Below are 24,507 nucleotides of genomic sequence, written 5' to 3'. Positions count from 1 at the left end.
CCTAAAAGTGGGTCCAGATCCTCTGAGGTCTTCAGTCTGGCCGACACCAGACTGACTCATTCTCACAGAAACACAAACACAGAGGTCAAAGGTCAGATTTTTTGTTTTTTTTAATTCCAAAACGCTGGCTGGTCAGCTGCTCGTACAAGAGATAAACATGCAGTCATGTGATCACAACAACCATTCAAACAGGCCAATGGGAGAAGAGCATGGTTACCATGGCAGCGGGAGGAGCTGCAGCATTAAAGTGACACGGTGAACGTTTAAGTCTCAGAGACTGTTAGCACTGTTAGCACTTCTCATTCAGAACAAAGGGCTGCGTTAGCTTGGAGCTAAGCTTCTGGTGTTTGCATAGATAATGGATGTGTGTGCAGTGCAGGAGGCTGGGGGGGGGTCACACAGTGGAACCGGCTGGCTTGCTGGGCGGGAACCCGCCGAACCAAACCCAGACGGGTTCCGGTCCGAACCCTGAACCCTGACGCCGCAGACAAACAATGGGCTCTCTGTTCAAACGTGACAGAACTGAACCGAGAGGTCCAGAACTGGAGGGAGAACGGGGGGGGGGGGGGGGGGGCTCAGTTTGCTGTTTGACAGCTTAGGGTAAGGGGGGGTGCAACACTAGCTACAGTAAAAGCAACAGTTTAACAGGCCGCTAACGGAAAACGACCGAACTTCAGTTCCCGATAACACTAACACCGTCAACAGGAAGACGCACGCTTGGCCTCCGACTGCTTCTTTGGCTGAACGATGACGGAGGCTTCCACTAAATACTGTTTTCACGGTTCCAGAGCAGCTTTGATGCCGTCTTCATCCACACCAGCCTGAGAGCCACACGGGAATGCAGGTGTGTGTGTGTGTTTGTGTGTGCTAGCTCCTGATATTTCTGCAGCAAAACTTCTCTAAGTTCAGGTTTGCCGGACTTTCAGTTGGATCAATAGAAAGACAGACAGGCTGCTGGCACAGATACACCTGTCACCCCTGAGATGATTGACAGGCAGCTGAGCAGGGCTGGCGGGGATGCGGAGGAACCAAAGGCTCTACGAGGTGAGGGGGTCAAGTCCTAAAAGGGTGTAGTTCCCTCCCACTCCAGAAGGTACTGGACCATCCCCTGAGGAGTGACACGGCGAGCCAGCACCTGGTACCTCTCCCCACTGCTCAGTCTGCCAAAGTACGAGGAGATGGAGGAATGAAGGAGGGAGGAGTCTGACGCGATGTGGGCGGGGTCAGACAGAAAGTGCGGCAGCTCCGTGTTCAGGCGAGCGTCAGGAGCAGCAGCTCGCTCCTCGGCTGTCTCGGCGGGCTCCTCGTCCACCTCACTGCGATTGGCCCACTGGCTGTAGCTGTTGCTAGGTAACTTTCTCTTCTTGCTGCCCACTCTGCTCCTGAGAACAGGGAGAGCAGGTCAGTCAGGGGCTTCCTCCATCAGGTCTGAGAGCTTTGATGGAAAGCGTCTTACTTGAGGCGGTAGGAGGCACTGGTGGTGGCAGAACCCGAGGTGGACGCGTCGGTAGAATCCTGGTCGATGCTGACGGTTCTGTTGGAGCTGCTGGAGAAGAACGGAAGCAATCGCACGGGATCTGCACCTCAGGGGTCACCCATCACCTGTCCTTCTACTCAACTCACCTCTTCAGGCTCTGGAGTTCATCTAAAGTGAAGTCAAAGATGTTGGCCATGTGGTGGTTGGAGGTCCAGCTGCAGGACAACTCGTTCTGCAGAAGGTCAGGGGGGAACAGCGACACTCAAGCACAAAGACTCTCCTTTAAGGGTTTAGAGAAAGAGGCGGCTTACATTAGGGATAGCATCCTCCAGAAGCCACTTGGATTTTCTCCTCTTCCTTTCAGCTGAACTACTGAAGCAAAAACACAAAAACACAAAGATGGATTTCCACGACCCCCAAGCATCCCAAAAACGATTCCAGGTAGCTTGAAAGTTAAAAAAAAAAAATCTACCTGACCGAGGTCGTCTTCCGGCCCCGCCCCCCGTCATGCAGAGCATGCTCGGGTAAGAGTTTGGAGGGGGGGTTGGGCGGGACTCGGGTCCTCAAACGAAAGATGCACTTCCTCTTCTTGATTTCTTTCCCACATAGGAACCTGAGGACACGCATGTAGATACTTACTGGATCGGCAGACGCACAGATGAACTGTCAGGAAGGCGGGGTCGGTACTTACTTGCTCTTGTAGTTATTGAGAGCATCCAGCAGGTGCTGCCCCCTGTCTGCAGGAGGAGTGTTAGACAGCTGAAGAAATAAGAAGAGAGCTGACAACCAACACCACAACTCAAAGCAGGATCACATCAGAATCAGAATCAGAATCAGATTCTGGTTCAGCTCAGCGTCTCTTCGGTTCCTCTGCTGTTTACCTTTCCGAGCTGCAAGTGGTCCCAGTTGGTCGATACGAAGGCCAGAATCTCATCAAGCTCAAAGTACTTCTTCTTGCTGCTGACTGACAGGTTGTAGAGAACCAGGTGAACCACATCCACCCACCTGAGGGGCAAACGGCGGATGTACTCGCAGCCCTTGTTACACACCGCACACAGGAAGAGGTAGAACCTGGAAGGACAGCAGACCCTTAGCATGAACACAGAGGAGGACGGAGCAGGGGGGGGGGGCAGGAAGGATCACCTGTCTCCAAACATCATGGACTCCTGAAGACACTGAGTACAGGCCTCGTGGAACCACTGCTGACACCTGAAACACTGCAGCATCTTCAGGTACCACCTGCACACGCACACACGTCAGTCAGACAACACCTGGCACTCACAACACGCCGGTCTCTCGGGCGGTCGGCCTTACTCTCCAGGGCCTCCGCAGTAACAGTAACACTGCTGCTGATTGGTCCGATGCTGAGAGTCCCAGTCCAAGGAATCCAGCTTGTAGGACAGGACCTGCTTCATGGCACACAGAGCTTTGGCTATCGGCCCCTTCTTCAGAGCGCCCCCTTTCTGCGAGGACGACAGGGAACGGGTCAGGGACAACGGAGAGGGGGATTGTGGGAACATGCTGATGCAGCACTGGGAAGAGGCGTTACCCGAACAGCCAGAGCAAAGACGCAACGTCTGCAGAACCAAGGGCTCAGGCTGCTGCCCTCTACTGGAGGAATGTGACACAGCTGGTGGAAGCCTGGCAAACACAGAGACAGGCGATTTTATGACCAGGTTAACTGGATCAACATGGGATCATGTGATACTACTCCCCAAAGTGAAGCCAACACAAGACGTTTCTCAAATGACTACCAGGTCTATTAAAGCAAGCAATTTCCCACTGACTCCCATGTCAGCATGAATGATGTGAAGCAGGTAAACCAGAGCATCGCCTCCTTCAGGTGTGTTCACCTGCACAGACTCGCACTGATGTTGTGGGCTGGCGCAGAGACCTACACTAACTTTAGGATTTGGCGAGAGCGCCCACCGAACACGTCGCCCCCTTCTACAGATGTGAAGGTGTGAACTCAGACAACGCCATGCTCACCGATGCCGCACTTCCCACAAATCAGGATTTGGTTGTTGACCTTAGGCTGGCCGTCAGAGTCTGGCTCCGCCCTGCGACACACAGAGCAGCGAGGCTCCTCCCCTGGCACTCCAGCTGAAACGTGATCAGGCAGAAGCACGTGACATAACAACTCAGGGCATCACACATGTCAGCATGAAGGATCTTCTCCTGTCTGTGACTGATTAAAAACGGAAAGAGAAGCTCCACGAGGAACTTGATGTTTCCTTGGCAACCATCTTCTAGGACACCTGAAAACGACTGACGTCCTCACACCCTGCTGGAGCAGAGATTCATTTGAAAGCTTAAACAGTGTGTATCGATTACAGAAATATTCAAACTGATGGCTGCTCCAGCAACAGACAGTTAAGTGAGCGTTCAGGAATGCTTCAACAGTTGATGTCAGGACTGAAAGCTAGTTCCATCTGAACTAAAGTACGGTGGCCCTGAAGTCGACGAATCGCGTCATCCAATCCACGCAAACACATTTTAAAGATCGCAACCACAATTAAAAAGAAAATAATAATAATTTTAACTGTGTTACATTTTGAAAATCTAAACATAATTTCAGAAACCAAAACACAAATAAAAAACAAAAACAAAAGGAAGCATTCAAAATGACTTTTACTGGTATGTTTGTTTAACCAGCCCTGTTAGTGCTGTTACTGCCGTGTTACTGCAGTGTTACAGTCACTGTTTGGAAGCAAAGCTCAAGTATGTTATTAAAAGTTTGAAAACTCTTCCTGTGTACCATCTTTCTTTGGAAATATATCACGTGCTGAAACTTTCCAGCATTACTTTTTTTCTTTCTGACGGTGGTCTGAAAATGCAGGGAGATCCTCTCCGCTGAAGGCGGATCTTCCTTCGGGGTTCACTTCCCTGTTCGGACCTTCAGAGCCTCCAGAGCGGGTTAATAAAGAATCATTCACCATTCTTCTGGAGGGGAATCTTCTGTTATTACAGTTTTCCTTCACTCTGTATATCAAACATGAACGCACACCCCCAACACACTTCTGCTGCACGCGCTCCCCCCTCTTTCTTACACACGCGTGTGGTTTCAGCACACAAACATCCTCATTCTACAACACATGTTTCAATGTGGCCACATGCGGCTTATAGACAGGTGTGGCTTATGTATGTACAAAATGTTCTATCCTTTAAAAATGTAATGGTGCTTATAACCAGGTGCGCTCTATAGTCCAGAAATTAAGGTATACAGGTGTTGTAGAATGAGTGTGTGTGTGTGTGTCAGCGCGCTGCGTGTGTAAGAGGAAGGAGCGGAGCAGCAAAAGAGTGAGTGAGAGTGCACAAGCGTGTTGGGGGTGTGCGCGCGTTCATGCTTGGTGTTAGGAGTGAAGGAGAACAGTAATGAAAGGTTTCCCCCAGAAGAACGGTGACTGATTCTTTATTAACCTGCTCTGGAGTACAGCTGTGACAGTGAGGGATTTTGATCACCGCCGTGATGAAGCAGCAGGAGTCGCGGTGTCGGGACTCTTGCTTCCCCTCCCCTACACACACACACACACACACACACACACAATCCTCTGGCAGGCGGTCGTGACGCACACTACTCAAGAACGCACGCAGCTTGTAATGGAAATGAATACAATAGAAATTCCCCCAGAAGCTCTTGAAGTTTGAACACAGGACTCACAGAAAAAACAAATTATCAGCAAAGATGAATGTGTTTATTATAGTTCAAATCCCGCACCATATGCAGAGCTTTCAAAAAAAAAAACAACAAGGTGATGAGATGATCACGGTGATAATCTCATTACCGTGGTGATGCGGTTATCGTCACAGCCCTAACGGAAACGCGGCGAGGGAGAAACTGGATAAGGTATGTACTATGGGATATCGCTGATTGGATTTGTCTGTCTGTTCAACCCAAAGTTATTTAGCATAGAGCGATTCTGGATATGCTCCATACTAATCATAAAAGCGTGGGGCCATTGAAGGCACGTTTGAAAAAATAAATCAATCAGTGACGTCCCAGAGTTCCTACGCTTAAGCTTAATGTGTTTCATTTGTCTAACATTTTATCTCGTTTCTGGAAATGACTTTGGTTTTTCTAAAAGGTTTTTTATTTTTTACGTTTCTGAAATTTAGTTTTATTTTCTCAAATGTAATGCTGTTTTTTAATATTTGTTTTGCTATGGTTATTGTTGTGATTTTGACATTTTTTGTGTGGAGTGAGGTGATCTGCCCTTCAGGGCCACCGTACTAAAGACTCACTCAGTTGAAAAACTGTATTTTTGGCTCCTTTAAGATTTTCTTGGAGCATTTTTATCTGATGATGGATGACATTTATAAAGAAAATTGAGCCCAAAATTGCACTTTTGAATTTTATTTTTCCTTTCACATCACTGTGAACCAGAAGAAGAAAAAAATGCAGCCCTCCCTGTTGGACAGCAACAGGGAGGGAGGGGAAGGGGGGCGGGGCTGCTCTGCACCAACAGTCACAGTTAAGACGTGTACCGGTAGTTTTAATGATTTCCTGCCGCTCTGCAGAAACTATGTCTTAGAAAACGTCGATTTTGGCTAAAAACAGCAGCAGCATCAGCATTAAAAGACCACTGCAAACGCTTTAGAAATAAATCAGAAAATGATCTCTAAATGTGGCGGCGCTAATGAAAACATCCTTCAGTCACACAGAGAGCATCTAGAGGCTGCTTCAAGCATTTGGTGAGCCCGCCTGACTCACCATGCTGGATGTCCTTCAAGAGGACCCAGAACTTGGAGTTGTCCTCAAATGTGACGAAGCAGCTCTGTCTGGGGGGGCTCACCTGTCAGAAGGTAAAAAGCTTAAAGCAGCCAATAAGAACAGAAGAGTCCCCGCGTTCACGGACAGGTGAGTCTGCAGCCAAACCTTACCCTCTGTATCTTTCCTAGGTAGTACAGTCCGTCTGACCAATGGCAAAGCACAAACTGCCCCACACTCAGACTGGACTCTGCCCCCTCCACCTCTGCCAATGTCCCACTATGGCTCCCCTCGCCCCCAGGAGACACCTGAGGCTCCAGACCGCAGAAAGCTTCGATCAAGTCCTCAAACATCCTGCAAAGAGATGGATGGAGAGACAGAGGGAGAGAGACGCTGGTTTAGAACAGAGAGAGAGAGAGAGACAGGCCGTTAGTGGCTGTGATTCATTCCTGAACTGTTTGTGCGGTTTTGACACCACAGAGCATGCGCACTGCATCCTCCCATCTAATTTCCTTACCTGACCTACAACCGCATAAACTACCGCACCCTGACATCCGTGACAGCTCACACTAACGGAAAACTCCCGAAGCATGCTGGCGGGTCATGCATCACTAAATGTTTAAAACGTTTTGGTACCAGCACCGGTTCTGCATATATAAATGCACGCTGACGCCAGACAGTTCCCCTGCAGGCTGAGCCGGGCGGGCCAGACCTGCTGAAGGACGCAGGGCATCTTCTCACCTCTTCTCTGGCGGATCCAATCACGCCCTTCTCAGTCCTTTGGAGCTCGGAGCCCGATTCGGCCCGGTAACAGCCCGACGGACGGACGAACGGGGATACCGAACCTCTGGCGCGGCAGCAGTGTCCCGCCGTCCCTCGTTTTCTGTGCCTCTCCTCTCCCTCTGCCTCCGTTTGGCGGCTCCGAGCTTCAAACTCTCGCCGGCGCCATTTTTTTCATTTTCCCGCGAATCAGAGGATGGGTTTTTTTTCTACCAGCGTCGTGTGCGTGATGACGTCATGACGCTGCTGCGCGGCTGCAGCCGGAGCCCCTTTCAACGTTTCACTGATTTTAATATCGAGGTGAGCGCCGTTGTGAGTCTAGGAAGAGGCTGCGCGAGCACAAGTTTTATTTAAGGAATAGATGTATAATTTCAAGAACTCAAAGAAGCAGATCCGCCAATATTTAATTGGCAGCAGTCATACTGTCCAGGTTTATACCTTAAGAGCCCCCCCTCTCTCTGTCGCGCCTGCGCATACATGATGCTGGAACGAGTTTGATCAAAATGTTTGTTATTGCAGAAAAAGAACAGGGGGGTATTCCAGAGAGCAGGTTCTGCTAGCTCCCACGGTAAGTTTGAGGCTAAGGAAGTGGATAACCTCAGCTTTCGGTTCCAGAAATGGAGGTATGTTTCAGGGTATGTCAAGTTGCCATGGCAACTCATGCTCTGAACATAACCTGGTCTGGAGCAGGTTTAGTTGAAGGTTAGTTTGTTTTCAGAGAGGTGAAGCAGCATGGCGTGTCCATTTGAAGATGATTTAGTGGATGAAGAAGCTCAGATAATACTTTTTCCACCATGAGAGGGTGATAAGACCACATATGGATGTTGGAAAGAGAAACTTTTTTACTTTGATCTAACTTAATTATTTGCTTCAGTTAAGATAATTAAAAATCGTTTTATTTGTTAAGTCAGTTTAAAAATAACACGTAGTTTTCAGACAGTTATTTTACTTTCATTCAAATTAATTCAATGAAGTAGGTGTAACTTTGGTGCTGCTGTTAGATCGGCACTGCAAGGGATTGTGGGATACCATTCCCTTTGCCTGTCTGGACGGATTTGGGTTTAAGTGTGGGTTTTTGACCAAATGTGTTTAGTTGTTTTGCTGTTTTACTGTGTTTTACCCTGTTTTGCCGAGTTATTTTGACCTACTTTGCACAGGTCTCTGCACCATGAGGGAGAGGGAGGGAGAGGATGATGAGTTTATATAGCTCCCCTACAGTCAGCTGGTATATTAATAATGTTGGAAAATTTCTAAATGAATGAAAGCTTGCAGGTTATACTGTTTTGTTCTTTTTATTGTTATAAAAATGAAGATCTGCCGGCTCAAATTTAGACATATGAGAGTTCAAGAATTTTAATTCATTACGAAGGAAAAAAAAATTACTTTAATTAGAGTAATATGACATTTAGTTAAATAAATATGTAAATTTGAGTTGTATTAACAACTATTGAGTTTTATAGACGTAAGAAATTAGGTTGAATAAATTTAACTCAATTACTTGTTACCAATAGAAGTAGGCCTGCACAATATACCGCAAATTTATCGTTATCGCAATTTCTAGCTGTGCAATATGCATATCGCAAAAGACAGCAAATTTGCAATAAATGGTTACCTTAGATGTGGCCAAACAATCTTATGGCAGCTTGAAGTGTTTAATGGATCGAAAGAATCCCTTTCTGCATTTGACCAATCAGATGGACCCCTTCACGTTAACTAATCGGATGGCGCCCTATTATGTTGTATGTTCGCCTCCTATGTCAACAAGGGTCATTTCTAGTATAATTTTTAAGCTGTTGTAATGGAATGGGAATCATATTTTTGGTTGTTTTGCTAATTGTTTATATACCGCAAATTATATCGTTATCGCAATATTAATTACTAATATATATATATATGCGTCACATGAAAATGGAAATAAGATCAGAAACTCGTCCGTTTACTTTGTCTGTTCTTCTACTACAACAAGCAGAAACTTTTTCTTTTGCTGATGATGCAGCCGTGTTACTTTTTTGATGGACGTATATTCTTCCTACGCCGTCATTAAAATCTCAGACTCCGTCTCACTGAAGTATAGCGCTCTCTTTTTTTTCACCACGCGTTTCCATGGTGACTCCGGAAATCGGCGATCCATTGAGAATGTCTTTATGTACATGCGGCGCACCTGCATTAACCCAGGGTTACCAAGTCGAGTGTAATTATGCCAACTCATATCCGGTCTTTTGGAACCGAGATACCCAGAGTAAGCAAGTTCAGGCGGATTTCAGCCAGAGTTCAGGGTTAAAGTCAGGCTAGTTTAAACATGCTTCCTGGAATACCCCCCTGGTGGATTTGTGTTATTGTAAAAATGTTTGGTCATTCTTAGTCTAATGGTGAACAACACATCAATGACCCCATGAGATGTTTTCTATAAACGTTAAAGGACCTATAGTAACGCAAAATCAATGTTTTTAACCATTAAGTGTACAATAAGGTAAATTCCTAATGAGAAGAAACTCCAAAGTGGTATTTTGATCCACTCATGCATCGAAGTTTTCCTCTAAAACCCTGCTCTCTTGGCACCAGCCCCTCCCAATCTATGAGGGGGTCTTTACATTGTGACATCACAAATTGGGGAATCGTCCCTTTCAGGGAGAGCTGGCAGCTCCGCCCCCAGGATAATACACACACACATTTTCTCCATGGAGCTAGTGGTGATCGGCTAAACGTTTTCAATTCATATGAACGATACACACATCCATGTTTGCAAAAGTTTGGATGTTTGTTTTAGTGGGAGAAGTGCAGACACGCTGCTGAGGGTGACATCATGAAATGGGCGGCACCCACAAGGAGAGAAAGGCGGAGCCTCAGTGATCGAGTCATATTACTTTCGGGTAAGAAAATGAGCTGCGAATATAACTAATTTCAGCAAACAATGATTCTTTAGTGTGTCAAAGGTTATGTATTATAATATATATTTATATAGGCTTAAGAAAAGCATTATATAGGGCCTTAAATGAATCCAAATTAATTTCCTAATCCTCTGGCTCCTCCCTACTGCTCCAATTAAAGCGGCGTTTGGAGCTTTAGTGGTGTCCGAACCTGTTTTTTTTTTTTAAGGCGGAGCCATTGCAGTACAGGGCTGGGCATCCCTCCATTGGTAGGGTGATTGCAGTTCTTCATGTGCGTGTGCTCTGAAGCAAAGAAGCTAGCATTTAAATGCAAGCAATGACTTTTGAATTTTTTCGAGCGCTGGCAGATACACCCTAACGTGGATGACTGGTGACTATTCATGACGTCATTGAGTGGTGGTAACGTCTAGAAAAGAAACTATTTTTCTATAACTTTCCGCTCTGAGGGCTAAATGTAGGGATCGGGAGAAGCCGTAGGGGTAGGGAACCAATTCGGATAAGGCGCTACTCTATGGTACAAAGGTAGAGTGGACAGCCTCTGATCATTGGATCATAAGTCAGGCTCGTGCTCTGCTTGCTGTTTTGTGTTGATGTGCCTTTGAGCAACACTTTGAACCCAACAGTGCTGCTCCGCTGGGATTGAATGTGTGTGTGTGAAAGGGTAAGGAAGAGTGAATTGCGCTTTAAGGCTTGAAGGAGTTGGAAAATGTCCACCAGCTATTACAAAAAGCACAAATGTTTGACCTCCTTTATTACTTATTAAGACATTCCTCCAGAAACTGTGACTTTTATTTTGCAAAGCTCTTATTACCTGCATTAAAGGTTTCAGTCCCATGGAGACAGCAGCCTGTTCATCAATTGTATCATTAACATGTATGTGTTCTTATGCATGCATGAAATGGATAGGAGAGGTATTTGACCTGTTGTAAGTTTATGCCAAGTGGCTTCTTTGGAGGGAAACAAAACTTGCAGAAATATAGTCTAAAGAGAGGTTCTTTTAGGACCATACTTGCAATGGAACCTGAAGAAACGAGGAGAAAGGGATCCACTAAAGTCCTCGATATGCATTTGGATGCAAGAGCCCACCAGATGTTCATGCTGAATAGAAAAGGTACTAGCATGCTAAGACCACCTGAGGTCAAAGGACAGGAACGTGTCATCCACCTGTTTGAAGTTTAAGCAATACAGCCGGACGCTGGCAAAGACACAGTCACATAAAAACACACAATGCATGTCACCTCTAAACTGAAGCTTTTGTAATTAAGGTTTGCTGAAATAAGACATGTTAACATTATTGAAAGAGGTTTTTTTTTCAAATCTCACGGAAGGTCCTCATAACCTTTCAAAATGCTCAAATTTGTTGTTGATTTTTTTCTTTATTTCATTTCAAGGCAATTAGTTTGATTTGACAGACCAGCCAGCTCCAGGCAGATAAAAACACAACACAGTCAGACAAACATTTTATTGGTGAAGCCTTCAGTTTTACAGTCATGACTGGATCTTCAGTTTGCTACACAACCAGCAGACACACAATTACACAAAAACAATTAAATCTGTACATCATTAAAAACAAGTATTCTTTAAAAAAAACACACATGGTCTTTGGAGAAAGGGCAGCAGAGAGCCCGTCTCCCTTTCTGGACAAGTAAGGGTCTGAGATCCTGATTGGGTTTGGTTCAGGACTCTGGCTTTCTTGGCCGTATCTTCATCTCTGTGAAACGCAGAGAGTACTGCCAGCCGGTCCAGCTGGACCACTCCACGCCATCAGCGTAGGAAGCGTGGCCTCCTCCAAGGTACTGCCCATTCAGGTTGGAGGTGTGACAGTTACGGTACCACCATGCACCTTGATAGTACGCTGCGCAGTTGTTCTCTGACTGATCCTGGTCACGGTCTTTGGTGGTGAAACGCATCCCAGAGTGCTTCAGGAGAGAATCACCTGCAAGAGACGAAGGGAGGCTGGTGGCAGTTCTGTGAGCCAGTACATCATACAGTGATGCTGTGCCTTACCTGCAGTCCCAGAGTACCCATCCACAGTCAGCGGGTACCCATCCTCCTCTGGGTTCACAGAGTCTCGTCCCACAGAGAAATTCGAGTAAGACGCAAAAGCCGTGGCATTGTCAAAGTCAGCCATGTCAATACGCAACTCGAACCCTCCTGACCTGGTCAGGGAGTAGATTCTCTGTAGACCTGCACACAGATCAACTCACTTTTATTGACTAGTTAATAGCATGTAACTTTGAGACACTTATTTAAGGGCCAAAGCCAGAACAGTTCCTGAACAGGGACCAGGAGGCTTTTTAAAAAATGCTTTTAACTGGCCTTTATTGTCACACTGACAGAAAGCAAAATAAAATTCTTTTTTTTTTCCAGGCTGGGATTTTCTAGGGTTGGGAAACAAAAAACGAATGCTTTGTGTTTAACCTGTTTTGTTAATGACTGATGGCTATTGAGGGCTGCACAGTGGAGCAGTGGTTAGCACTCTTGCCTCACAGCAAGAAGGCCCCTGCTTCAAGTCCCGGCTGAGGGACCAGAACCAGAACACCAATGACACCAACTTTTCTGTGTGGAGTTTGCATGTTCTCCCTGTGCATGCGTGGGTTTTCTTCGGGGAATCCAGCTTGCTCCCACCGTCCAAAAACATGCTTAATAGTTTCATTGGAAACTCTAAATTGTCCTCAGGTGTGAGTGTATATGTGTGTGTGATTGTGGCTCTGCGTCACACTGGCAACCTGTGCCCTGCCTTTGCCCACAAGTGGGCGGGATAGGCTCCGGCAGCCCCTGTGACCCCAAAAGGGATAAAAACGGGTTTAAAAAATGAATGGAAGGATTGCTATTGGATAATCTTCGTAAAATGTCTATAAATATTTAAGTAAGGATTTGTCCTCATAAGAACATAATCTGTCAACCCCAGTAGCTGAAACAGATTCTGAAACATCTGATATTTCCTCTAAGCTCTGGTAACCATGCTGCTCTCTTCTGGGCAAGCTCTAATACCTTACAAATGGGTGAGTGGGGGGGGGGCATTGTCCCTATGCACTCCTCCCTGGTAAGAACCTGACAGGAGACGGCACACAAAGACAAAAGACGTAGTGAGTGATTGTGCCACAGACCCAGCCAGTGCTCTCCAGTAGTTGTCCCAAAACCATCTCTGTAGGCCTCCCAGCCTCTGAAAAAGTTCACGGAACCGTCTTCTCTCCTCTGGATGACCTGCAGACACACACCAGCATCACATCTCTACTATCTGACAGTTCATGAATTGAATCATGTTCAAGGAGGCAGTTGACTTTGAGATAGGCAAATGCTCGCCACGAGGGCGCTCCTGCTCTGTGTGGTGTTTGACACTGAGTCTCAGTTTGTCTCATTGTGTTCCGGTTAGAAACTACCACTTCCTGTCTTTCTTTTTAGGGTTTTCTCAATGCTCAATATGACTTTGTTGCTGCCTAACCAGTCTATTAATGGTTGCATGCCCTCTCTGTAACTCCTCCACATCCAAAGTTCAGATCCTAACGGAGTCCTTTGAGTTCTGCAGCTCCTTACTGTATTCTTCATTTATAAGTCATGGTTTTCACTGTGGTTTTCCAGAGTCCCAAATGTCAGGAATGGCTTTCCAGACAGATTTAGGTCACTTTTTTTTAACCTGCTCATCAGGGGACCACAGCTGTGACACATTGTCTCACTGCTCACACTTAGGTAAATTCTTGCTTCATCAGGTCTAATACTGATAAGGTTTGAAGACGGCAGGAACAAACAAACAAACAAACAAACTCAGCTTTCCAAAAAGATGAATAAATCAATGAGGTCCTTTCATCTGAACACCTCCCTTTCCTCAATAAACTAAATGATTATTAATGAACTTCTAAAAATGTATCCGATAGACAAACTTGCACGAGGATGAGAGTCATTTGTTTGTGTTGCCAATGCAAAAATAAAGTGACAGGATTATGCTTGGACATCATTGGGTCTTTTTCTGTCTTAGTGTCTGTTCCTCACAGCCTCTCTGTGTGAGTCTGGATGCGTACCGTCCAGCCTCCTCCGTCTGTGTTCATGTCGCAGTAAACCATGAAGCCGTTGGGGTCGTGAATGGGAAACACAGAGTAAACTCCATCTGCGGAGGATCCTGACGCCATGATTTCGCTGCAGTCTTTGGGTCGAGCAGCTGTCATACAGATACAAAAACAATTTGTAACAGACAGAGGTGTCCGTAAAAATGACATCCCACTCCACCATTTGGGCAGCAAAGCTCAGTGCGTGATGTATAGTTACTTTTTCTGGTTGTATGAGTTTTTCCAACACTAAGAGTAAGGTTTGAAGTTTGTGTGTTGTTGCATGTTGCGTTACCTGTGTGTGTGTTGTCGTTTGCAAGCTCGCTCTTCAGCTTCCTCAGACTCTCTGTCTCCCCCTGCAGGCTGAGCAGAGACGATCTGAAGTCTTCAGCCAGTTTTAACACACTGGTGTGACTGTCAGCCAGCATCTGCAGAGAAACCACTTCATGAGCTGTTTTTGTTCAAGTATCTTTTCTCTGTGCTCCGGATCGGAGGGACCGACCTGAATGATGCGGTTCTGCTCACTCTGCAGTCTGTCCATTCGCTGGTCGAGAACTCCTTGACCTCTTTTCAGTGAATCAGCCTCCAACCTCAGGTTGTGGGCATGACCAGTTAAGGCCTTCATGTCTGCGTCCAGCTTTTGGGTGAAGCCCCCGACCTGCCAGTCGTCAGCGCCGTGTTTAGTCAGGACTCGCAGCAGTGAGCTCTGCAGGGCCTCGAAGCGCAGAAAGTGCTGGCTGAAGTCTGGACAGTTCGGGTCCAGAAAGATGCTGACGGGCTCTCCATCTGTCACATGTGAAATCGTCACCAAGGCGCTGGAGTCCTTGGGATAGGTTGAAATGGAAGGAGAAGAAGTTCTGGCCCTATCATTAAGATGAGTTTAGGTGAAAACTGAAGTGGACAGCAGAGAAGTGCAGAGTTAACTGCTGAGCTTACTTGGTGATGAAGGGCAGAGGGTACTGGTTCAGATACAGGATGATGGCTGCTCCTGTGATTATCGTGGTTATGACGACTAGAACAATCGCAAACCAAAACAGGAACCTGCAGCATTTCTGAAGAAAAGCATACAGATGTAGGTTAAAGGATGTGATGACCTGGACAGGATGGAGCCCTTTGGCTTGTTTTCAGTTCTGTTTTCAGGTTTTGTGTTTTTCTACTGTGGCTTCATTCGATTTGATCCACATCTGTCTTTATTTAAGTTAATCATCCGTACCTTATTCAATATTCTGGTTTTCAGTTCAGCTTTTTCAGGTCATTGGCTGTTGTCACACTTTGTGTTTCTCCTCTTGTTTATGGTTTTTTCAAGCTTTAAAGTTTTAAAATTCTAACACCTAGACTGCACGGTCTCTTAGATTCTAGGTTTTACACCGCCATTCCAGAATTAAAGGTTAAATTATGTATATATATTTTCCATTTTAACCACTTTAATAAAAAAGAGAAAATATATTTTCCTGTTTTCTGATGGTCGGAAACAGAAGAAACAGAAACTTAACATCTTTTTTGTTCACATTGATTGGCCGTGGTGCAGCGGTTGGGCGGTCGACCCATGATCGTAAGATTGCCGGTTGGATTCCCGCCTTGCACACCCATGAGTTGATGTGTCCTTGGGCAAGACACTGAACCCCACCTTGCCTCTGGTGGTAGTTTGGCGCCAGTGTTCAGCAGTGGAGCCGCCACCAGTGGGTGAATGGGTCTGTGACTGTAAAGCACTTTGGGCCTTGTTGGTAGAAAAGCGCCATTTACCATTTACATTGATGTTCAAACTCACACATGCTCTGTGGCATTGTGGGCTGTACCGTCAACAAGAGTACCTTACACTGAATAGCTGTGCTAGGACACTCATGGTTTCATAGCTTCATTAGATTATTCAGTCAAAGCCCCTCCAAAGGTTTTCTGAGCCTTTAAATAGTCTTTCAGTCTGGGTCAGTAGATGTGCAATCATGGGAAAGACTTGACAGATGTCCAAAAGTCATCGACACCCTTCACAAGGAGGGCAAACCAAAAAAACATCCTTGCTAGATAAGAATCTTCACAGAGTGCTGTATTTAACCAGAAGGAAGAAAAAATGTTGTGAGAAAAGGTGGAGCAGAAAACTGGAATAATTGCAGTTTTGAGAGAACTGTCAAGACAAAGCATCTCAAAAATTCAGAGGAACAGCGCAAAAAGTGGAGTGAGGATAAAGTCAGTGCATCGCATTTCTTTATAAATGTAACTCAAACGCTAGGTATAGACAACAAATGTCCCATTCCTCTTGTTGATCAACACCTGAACCAGAGACAACATCAGAAGTGTCTAACCTGGTCTTAAAAGCAAAAGAACTGGACTGTTGCTCAGTGGTTTGAATACTACTTTCAGAAGAAAGACATGTTTTGACTGCGGGTGTTCGTCCACTGTGTTTTCTGAAGTCCATTTAATGCAGACATCTACCATGAAATCTACTCTCTGCTGACGTGTGCAGATTTCATCTTCCAGCACATCTTGGTAGCTACCAAGTCCCGATAGATACCCGAGTTATACGTAGGCCAAATCTGAATTCATTCTCTACCCCTCTGGATCCTCCTTACTGCTCCAATTGTAGGGGCATTTGGAGCTTTAGTAGTGTCCAGACTTGTTTTTTAAGGGCGGGGTATCCCCCCCGGTAGGGTGGCATGGGGGAGAAATGCATTTCTTAATGTGGGTGTGGTCTGAAGGACAGAAGTTTACATGTAAATGTAAGTAATGACTCTTTGTTTTAGTGAGAATTTTTAAATTTATAAAACCAATGTTAAGTATTTTCCAAGCGCTGGCAGCTACGCGCTAACATAGATGACCAGTGACTATTGATGACGTCATTCACACATAGTAATGTCCCTACTTGAAGGCACTATTTTTCCATATCTCTCCTCTTGGAGGGCTAAATGTGGGGGTAGGGAGAAACCAAAATGGTAGGGAATGAATTTGGATTTGGCCGTAGATACCTCTCCAAAGGTACCAAAAGCTCCGCAGTGACCATGGAGTTCCTGGGCTTGTTTGGTCAGGAAACTTGCCGGTCCTGAACCTTAAAGACAATCTATGGACTGGAGATGAGCAACACCCGATTTAAAACAGGAGCTCTGCAGGCAGCTGTCAAACAAACCTTCCATTACTTTTCTGCATTCATTCTCACAGGCTCAACACCTTCATGCCACTGATTCTGGAATTCATGCAAAAGGAGGCCCAACCAGGCCCTGACAAAGACAAAGAACAACGTTTTCAGAAACCTGACGGCTACTGAAAACATCCTTTATTGATTGATCTCATGTGATCTTGTCATTATGGACTAAATTGTTGAGTTTCACTTTCTACAGTGAGAATGATCACTTTACAACACATAAATACTTATCATTTTTCAATGTGTAACAATTGGATCTTAAATAATTTCTGAATTTACTGTAAAACCATATAGAAATGTATCATGACATTGAAGAAGTTCTTGTTTTTGCTATTGTCCTGCAGGTACGTGCTCGTGTCTGTTTACAGGGAGAGCTGTGGTTTCTTTGCCTGAACTGAATCCTCAGAGCTCCTTTTTATGGAGCAGCCACTTTCAGATTATTATGTTCCAGATGTCTTCATGTCTGAGGATTTATGAATTCAGATATTAAGGAACGTTGTGAACAGGACCATCTGTGCTAATCTCGTGTTTCCTGCAGCTTTTAATCTGCAGATCTTGGGCAGATCAATGGTGCCAACAGATGCTGCAGATTAAACACTCTCTGATCTGACAGTTTAACTCCAGATTAACAGTAGTTATCTCCCCAGAGGCCTCCCACCATTCTGCTTCTGGTGGTCTGGGACAAACCAGCAGCTCACCGGCCAACAGTGAGTCTGTGGCGCAGTTCTCGTCTTTGTTGTTACCTTGCGCTTGTTTGATTGCTTGCTGTTGAGATCCAAGCTGCTGTTGTTCATGATGGTCCACTGATCATTCAGCATCATCCTACAAGACAAAAACCAACTGCAGTCATGTCTTTGAGTTCTACCGTGCTCCCTCTTCTATGGTGGGCATAAAACATCGTGGACGTAACCGCAAACTTATCCTTATCACAGTCCTGCTTTCTTCCAGCAGCTTCTACATCAGAACACCAATTATTTTTAAATAAAGGCTTAAAAACAGCTATGAGTTTTTGGAATTGGTCAGCTAGGATGTATTTAAAAAAAACACACACACAAAAATGTTGTATTTAAATGCTATTTTGTTTAAATCCTTTGAGTATTTTAATATTTTTGATCAATAGGGATATGCATTCACAGTAACAGTATAGTCTTTATGAATATGATTTTCCTTTTTCTGGAGAGGCTTTACACAAATGTAATGTATGTCCCACCCAATAAATAAACACAAATGATTCAGAACTGTTTTTTTGTCCATGAAAAAAAAAGCTTTTGCTTTTTCTATTTCAGTTTTTCTGTTATTCTATGTAAACGATCTTTGCACGTTTTAGTGTAACTTCATCTTTATGCTGTATTGCTGCTCTAAGCCGGAGCTCCTCCAAGCTCCTTGAAACGCCTCCTTGTGGGAAAGGAGCCAATAAAGCTGGAGGTGCTGGTCTGGGGGAACATTTTACTGGGGCGACACCAGCAATGAATGACAAGTGCAGAGAAAGACTAGATGATTCGGTGTGCAGTTAATACCATAACAGCGTCGTAGAATCACGGACACTACAGGTTCTCTAAGGTTGAAAATGTCTAGTTAGGTTCTGGAAACAACAAAGTTTGTCCTAAATTAAAGTTCTTTTCTTTTTTCTTTTCAGAAAATGTGTACTTTGACTAACACGTCTCTAAAAAGGCCAGAAGGGCAGATGTGATCATCTGAAACCACTGAAGACCCTGCAGTTGTCTTTGTGAGCAACTTTCCAAAAGAATCTTCAGTCCACCTGACGACCTGCTCCTGGACTGATGGGACTTTAAGTAAAGTGGGATCTGAAACCTTTCAAGAACCCTAGTGACCCCTCACCCATAAAAAACAGGACACCTCCAAACCTCAAAGACAACCTGCTGTCTCCACACCCCTTCCTGTCCCGTGGTCGAGTCAGATCAATGCACTCATTGGTGGAAAATCGTTTCCATGAATCTGTTTCTGTTGGAAACCACACGTGTGAATCTGCAGGCTGAGAAACCCGAGCAGGTGTTGGGAAGCGTCTCTTTAATCTGCCTGATCAGAGTTGACTGTAAATGTGCCGCAGTCTGCGAGGAAACGCACCCCCAGTGCAAACAAACAGGTCACACTTAGAAGACCGGGCCAGGTCACAGGGGGATTAAACGAACGCTTGCTCTAGATTTTATTTTTTAAATAAATCAGCATTCAAATGCCAGTTTTTCTGAATGTTTGTTATTTGTGCTGTTCACATGGGAGTTTGGCTTTGCAGATACCGAGTCAGTGACAAAAACAGAAAATCCCAAAACCTTCAGAAATGAAATCCAGAATTCTGAAATACTTCATTCAAATTTCACACTGATGGAGGCAGAATTAATTTCAAACTAAACAAATAAATTTGCATTGTCAAACAAAATACCTGCTTCACTTCAGCAGAAGCTTCACGCTCTTCACCGCCATAACTTCTGGTCCATCACTGATCAAAAACTTACCTGTCTTTGAACAGAGATCAAAGTGAATTTCCGATGAGGTCTGTTTGTGGACACGGCGCCGTATCACATCATCATGGAGACACAGAGGGAGAAGAAGACCATCTGCCAGTGAGCGAGAGACAACCACATTGACTTGGGGAGAGAGAGAGCGAGACCCTCTGCAGAAAGAGGCGGCTGTGATTATCAGCTCAGCAGCAGATGCATCAGTCTGTCACTACCACAGAGAAGCTTCACACTCTGAGCATGCTCAGTCTGAAGGAGAGGACACGTCCTCTTCAACTCTGCTCCCTCTGGAAGAGGAGCAACAAGCAGAGGAGGATGGAGGAGGAACGTTGTCACGTCAGAATCCAGAGGCCGATACATTGGAAACTTTTTTCTGTTCATGGAAGTCCACCTGACTTCATTTTTGCATTAAATGCATTCTTCTAAATCAATGAAAATCCTTCTCACATTCTTCATGTTTTCCCTTCACAGCCCCCCACAAACTCACACATGAGCCCCTCTGGCTTAACTCGCTGAAGTCCTCATAGTACGCCCCTCAGAGCCTCCTGTCATCTAGAGCAGTGGTCCCCAACCCCCGGGCCGCGGACCGGTACCGGTCCGTGGGTCATTTGGTACCGGGCCTGTGACAGAGCACAAGTCTGTCACGATTTGAGTTAAATAAAGTGTATTTGCTTCTGACAGCATCAGTGGGTGCACACACTGTATAGCTGTAAACTTCCAACAGTTCTTGCAATTCACTTTATTTATTTTCTGTTTTTGGTTGTTTTCTATGTCTTATCTGTTTACTTCCTGATTTCATAGGAGTACTTCCTGTATCCTGAATGTCCAGTGGACCCACCTATTGTTTTGGTTTCCTTTGACAGGCCTGTTTTAAATTCAAAATGATTTCTTTTTATTTTGCATTTTTGTTTAAAGAATGTTGTTAAAGTTTGGACTTCTTTGTCTAATTATTGCTTTGGTAATTAGGAAAATGCATGTAATTGTTCTTTTGTTTTAAGGAAATGTTTGATTTTGATTGTTAATTGTGTTTGTTTGGCAAGGGGTGGAGCCAACCACCTATAAAAGAGGACCTCTTTTCAAGATGGAGTCTCTGTCTGATGATGTCTGGCTGCCATGCTGCTGCACTGTAGGCTGCAGACTTGCCACATTATTTTCAATGGGTGCATTTTTCCCCACATTCTGCCTTACAACTACATAAAGATTGAGAGCACTTTGACTCTTTGTGTGGACAGTAGTTTGTAATTCTGACATATGGTGTCAGAAGTGGGATCAGTGTCTTGGAAGGAGGCCAAATATGGCAAGCCGCAAAGGCCCAAAGAGGAGCTACGCACGTCCCACAATGCGAACCAGAAGTCAAGCGGTGAAGGATGAGGAAGTCGAACCAGACTGGGAAACCGATGACGATGGGCCATCAGCAGAGCGTCCCGGCCCGAGTGGAGATGTGGAGCAGCCTAAGATGGTGGAAATGCTCCAGCAGTTCCTTGGCGCACAGAGGACCAGAGAAGAGGGTTTGTTGGCTGAACTGAAGAACCTGAGGGTGGTTCTCCAATCCCAGAGACAACCTGCATCAGATGTAAGTGACTCTCCACGCGCAGTTAGGAGTGAGGCTTCCTTATTGCCACTCCCAACACCAGCGCCCCCACATCGTCGAACAGATTGCGATGAAGTTGACATGGACATGACAGCTGTACCCTCCATGATGCAACCACCACCCTTCCATCGGAAGGACCCCAAGATGCTACCATATCAGCCGGAGGAAGATATTGAAAATTTTTTACTCCGTTTTGAGAGGATTGCAAAGACTTGGGGTTGGGTGTACACTGAATGGGCATACAGACTTGTACCATTGTTAACAGGAAAGGCTCTAGCAGCCTACTCAGCGATGGATGAGGACCTCTCAGACTCCTATCCTGATATCAAGGAGGCTTTATTGGCCAAATTTAATGTCTCAGCTGAGACCTATAGACAACGTTTCAGAGACACTAATGTCCCACAAGGGGAGTTGCCTACAGAGACCTATCATCGTCTTAGGGGTTTATATCGTCGATGGATAAGGCCTGACCAACGTGGTGTAGAAGATATTGGAGAAATCATCATCTTGGAACAGTTTCTTCGGACCTTACCCCCTGATATACGCACGTGGGTGAAGGAGCATGAACCACCAACTGGGATGGAAGCAGCTAAACTTGCAACACAGTACATTAATGCTCACAGAACAACTGGCCCAAGGACACAGCAGCGGGTCTTTCATCACACCCTTGGAGATGGGCGGCGGCCGGTTGACAAAAGACCAGAGGCTCAGAGAACCGGCAGTGGCGTGAGTAAGACTACACCTCGTGGTGACAATGCAGGACAGGCTTTAATCTGCTATTATTGTCAGCAGCCTGGACATAAAGCTTCTGTGTGTCCTCTTAAAAAGCCCAAAATGTCTGGTTATTGTTGTGTGCCACAAATGAGTGTTACTAAGTTGCAACATCCATGTTCAGACCCTGCTTCTTCCTACCCAGTGATTGTTAATGGTGTTCATTTAACTGCTTTATTAGACAGCGGCAGTTCCAAGTCTTTGGTAAAGAAATGTTATTTACCAGACCATGTTCTCAATTATAAGAACAAAACTGTTATTGAGTGTGTCCATGGAGATGGCAAAGTATATCCCACTGCTGAAGTTACTTTGGATCTGGATGATCAAGCATTTCTTTTGCAAGTTGCAGTGTTGGACAAAATGCCAGTGGATTGTGTTATTGGGAGGGATTGTCCTCTTTTGTGGGACTTACTTGGGGACAAAAGACAGACCAATGTTGTTGCTGTAGTCACAAGGTCTCAGGTTAAGGCTGGGCTGGAACCTCTTCCAGATCTTCATGGTGATCTTTTTGAGGGCGGCTACAAAGGCCAAAAGAAAACACGGCATCAACGCCGTCAAGAAAAGCATAGAGGGTCTTTTGAATCTCTTGAACAGAAACCTCAATGTCAGAATTTTGTTTGGGATGTACCAAATGACATTAGACATTTGCAGTTGACTGACACTACTTTGGCTTTTCTGTATAATCAAGTTGAAACTGAAACTGACAATGTCTCTACAGATACAAAATGTGTGTTAGATAACGATATTTTGTATATTCAGGGAGAAACAGGTAAGCGGTTGGTAGTGCCTACTGGATGCAGATCTGTAGTTTTGCACCTAGCTCATACAGTTCCATGGGCAGGACACCTGGGCCATCTAAAAACATATGCAAGATTAGCAAAGCGCTTTTACTGGCCAGGTATGTTTAAAGATGTCAGAGAGTTTTGTGCTTCATGCCCTCAGTGCCAGCTGACCAGTTTAAATAAGGTTAAACAAGCACCGCTACATCCTCTGCCAGTTATTAGTACCCCTTTCGAGTGCATTGCCATGGATATTGTAGGACCCCTGGAGAAAAGCAGTTCTGGAAACAAATATATTCTGGTCATCTGTGATTATGCAACCCGCTTTCCGGAAGCTTTCCCTTTACGTACCATCAAAACGAAGGCAATAATAAATGCTCTTGTTCAGCTTTTTTCTCGTGTAGGAGTGCCGAGCGAAATCCTGACTGATCAAGGTACCAACTTCACCTCCAACCTGATGTTACTACTGCATAAAGAACTGGGCATCAAAGGAATCCGGACAACGCCATATCATCCACAAACTGATGGCCTGGTGGAGAGATTTAATCAGAGTCTCAAGCAGATGTTGCGTAAATTTGTTTCAGAAACTGGACGTGACTGGGATAAATGGTTGCCTTTTCTCCTGTTTGCATACAGAGAAGTTCCCCAGGCTTCCACAGGTTTCTCCCCATTTGAGCTCCTGTACGGGTGGCCAGTCCAGGGACCCTTGGATTTGCTGAGAAAAGAATGGGAAGCAAGTAAGAAACCAGTGGCTGAGGGAATCCTGTCCTATGTACTTCAGATGAGGAATCATTTGGAAAAGTACAGGGACCTGGCACAAGAGAACCTTACCAGAGCCCAAAGAGACCAAAAATCCTGGTATGACAAGAAAGCTCGTCAGCGTGAGTTGGAACCAGGTAAAAAAGTTTTGATACTTTTACCGCTGACGGCAAACAAACTTTTGGCTAAATGGCAGGGTCCATATGAAGTGATTAGACGGGTTGGTCCAGTAACATATGAAATAGCACACCCAGACAAAGGGAAGCACAGTCAAATATATCACGTCAATTTGCTGAAAGAGTGGAAAGACCGTGAGCAACTACAATCTCAACAGACATTAATGGTGTGCAAAATACACGACGATGGTGATGACCCTATTACCTGTATGCCAGATGTTTCTTCTATGCAGCCTCGATTGGATCATCTTTCACTTCAAAAGAAATAGGAGATGTTGGATCTACTGGCACAAGTACCTGGCCTGTTCAAGGATGGACCAGGGAGGACTTCGCTAGTCCAACACACCATCCATCTAAAAGATTCTGCACCTATTCGACAGAGGCCTTACAGGATCCCTGAGTGTCTGACACACTCTCTTAAGGAGGAAATCAAGAAAATGACAGACTTGGGGGTCATTGAGCCATCTGAAAGTGAATGGTCTAGTCCAGTGGTAATGGTTCCGAAGAAGGATGGGTCCCAGCGTCTTTGCATTGATTTTAGAAAAGTGAATGCTGTGTCCCGCTTTGATGCATACCCCATGCCTCGTGTTGATGACCTGGTAGAGCGTATCGGAAAAGCCCACTATCTGACCACATTAGACCTATGTAAGGGCTATTGGCAGATTCCATTGGAAGCGGCCTCCAGGCAATACACAGCTTTTCGAACACCAGGGGGTTTATATCAATTCACAGTGATGCCATTTGGGCTCCATGGAGCACCTGCCACTTTTCAGAGACTAATGGATACACTTCTGAGGGGTTGTGAAAGTTACTGTTCTGCCTATCTAGATGATGTGGTGGTTTTTAGCCATTCATGGGAAGATCACAAGAGACATCTTAAAAATGTTCTCACAAACATTGAGAAGGCAGGACTAACACTCAATCCACAGAA

At 45.2% G+C, this 24,507-nt stretch overlaps 2 protein-coding genes and 1 long non-coding RNA gene across 5 annotated transcripts; 1 reads left to right on the top strand and 2 right to left on the bottom strand.

Annotated features, from left to right (window-relative positions):
- Window positions 1–85: 85 nt before the first annotated feature.
- phf19 (PHD finger protein 19) lies at window positions 86–7,142 on the bottom strand. 3 transcript variants are annotated; one of them, XM_023958868.1, is made up of 14 exons: window positions 6,927–7,142; window positions 6,359–6,539; window positions 6,189–6,270; window positions 3,467–3,580; window positions 3,027–3,118; window positions 2,792–2,940; window positions 2,621–2,716; window positions 2,359–2,548; window positions 2,169–2,236; window positions 1,950–2,090; window positions 1,789–1,849; window positions 1,624–1,709; window positions 1,457–1,543; window positions 86–1,382 (listed from the first exon to the last, which is right to left on the bottom strand). In XM_023958868.1, the coding sequence occupies exons 2-14, from the start codon at window positions 6,536–6,538 to the stop codon at window positions 1,061–1,063; spliced, it is 1,668 nt and encodes a 555-aa protein (XP_023814636.1). In that variant the 5' UTR covers window position 6,539; window positions 6,927–7,142; the 3' UTR covers window positions 86–1,060. The 3 variants fall into 3 exon arrangements, with proteins under 3 accessions (XP_023814636.1, XP_023814637.1, XP_023814635.1); XM_023958869.1 differs by having other exon boundaries at window positions 1,457–1,546; window positions 1,789–1,846; XM_023958867.1 differs by having other exon boundaries at window positions 1,457–1,546; window positions 6,927–7,141.
- A 102-nt stretch (window positions 7,143–7,244) lies between these two features.
- Window positions 7,245–19,223, top strand: LOC111947939. Its single transcript, XR_002873909.1, has 2 exons — window positions 7,245–7,533; window positions 18,663–19,223. It is a non-coding gene; the product is annotated as an uncharacterized LOC111947939 (long non-coding RNA).
- On the bottom strand, window positions 11,301–19,720 carry LOC101174599 (fibrinogen C domain-containing protein 1). The gene is made up of 9 exons (XM_011479728.3): window positions 19,498–19,720; window positions 17,770–17,848; window positions 14,833–14,948; window positions 14,399–14,759; window positions 14,192–14,324; window positions 13,873–14,009; window positions 12,964–13,060; window positions 11,861–12,040; window positions 11,301–11,789 (listed from the first exon to the last, which is right to left on the bottom strand). Exons 2-9 carry the CDS (start codon window positions 17,845–17,847, stop codon window positions 11,530–11,532), a joined length of 1,362 nt encoding a protein of 453 aa, XP_011478030.1. The 5' UTR covers window position 17,848; window positions 19,498–19,720; the 3' UTR covers window positions 11,301–11,529.
- Between the last annotated feature and the right edge of the window lie 4,787 nt (window positions 19,721–24,507).

The sequence above is a fragment of the Oryzias latipes genome, chromosome 9 (genome assembly GCF_002234675.1).
Source record: "Oryzias latipes chromosome 9, ASM223467v1".
In the NCBI taxonomy this organism is placed as follows: domain Eukaryota; kingdom Metazoa; phylum Chordata; class Actinopteri; order Beloniformes; family Adrianichthyidae; genus Oryzias; species Oryzias latipes.
The sequence above is the reverse complement of the archived record's forward strand: the minus strand, read 5'-3'. Positions and strand labels throughout refer to the sequence as shown.

What these genes read in the sequence shown, in the direction of transcription:
- LOC101174599 (XM_011479728.3), bottom strand. Translation starts at nt 17,847, where the DNA reads ATGATGCTGAATGATCAGTGGACCATCATGAACAACAGCAGCTTGGAT. An exon ending in AGCAATCAAACAAGCGCAAG is followed by an intron (nt 14,949 to 17,769) that starts GTAACAACAAAG and finishes GCTTTTCTTCAG; the next exon opens with AAATGCTGCAGGTTCCTGTT. An exon ending in AAACGACAACACACACACAG is followed by an intron (nt 14,010 to 14,191) that starts GTAACGCAACAT and finishes TCTGTATGACAG; the next exon opens with CTGCTCGACCCAAAGACTGC.
- phf19 (XM_023958867.1), bottom strand. Translation starts at nt 6,538, where the DNA reads ATGTTTGAGGACTTGATCGAAGCTTTCTGCGGTCTGGAGCCTCAGGTG. An exon ending in TCTTTGCTCTGGCTGTTCGG is followed by an intron (nt 2,941 to 3,026) that starts GTAACGCCTCTT and finishes TCGTCCTCGCAG; the next exon opens with AAAGGGGGCGCTCTGAAGAA. An exon ending in AGTGCCTCCTACCGCCTCAA is followed by an intron (nt 1,383 to 1,456) that starts GTAAGACGCTTT and finishes CCCTGTTCTCAG; the next exon opens with GAGCAGAGTGGGCAGCAAGA.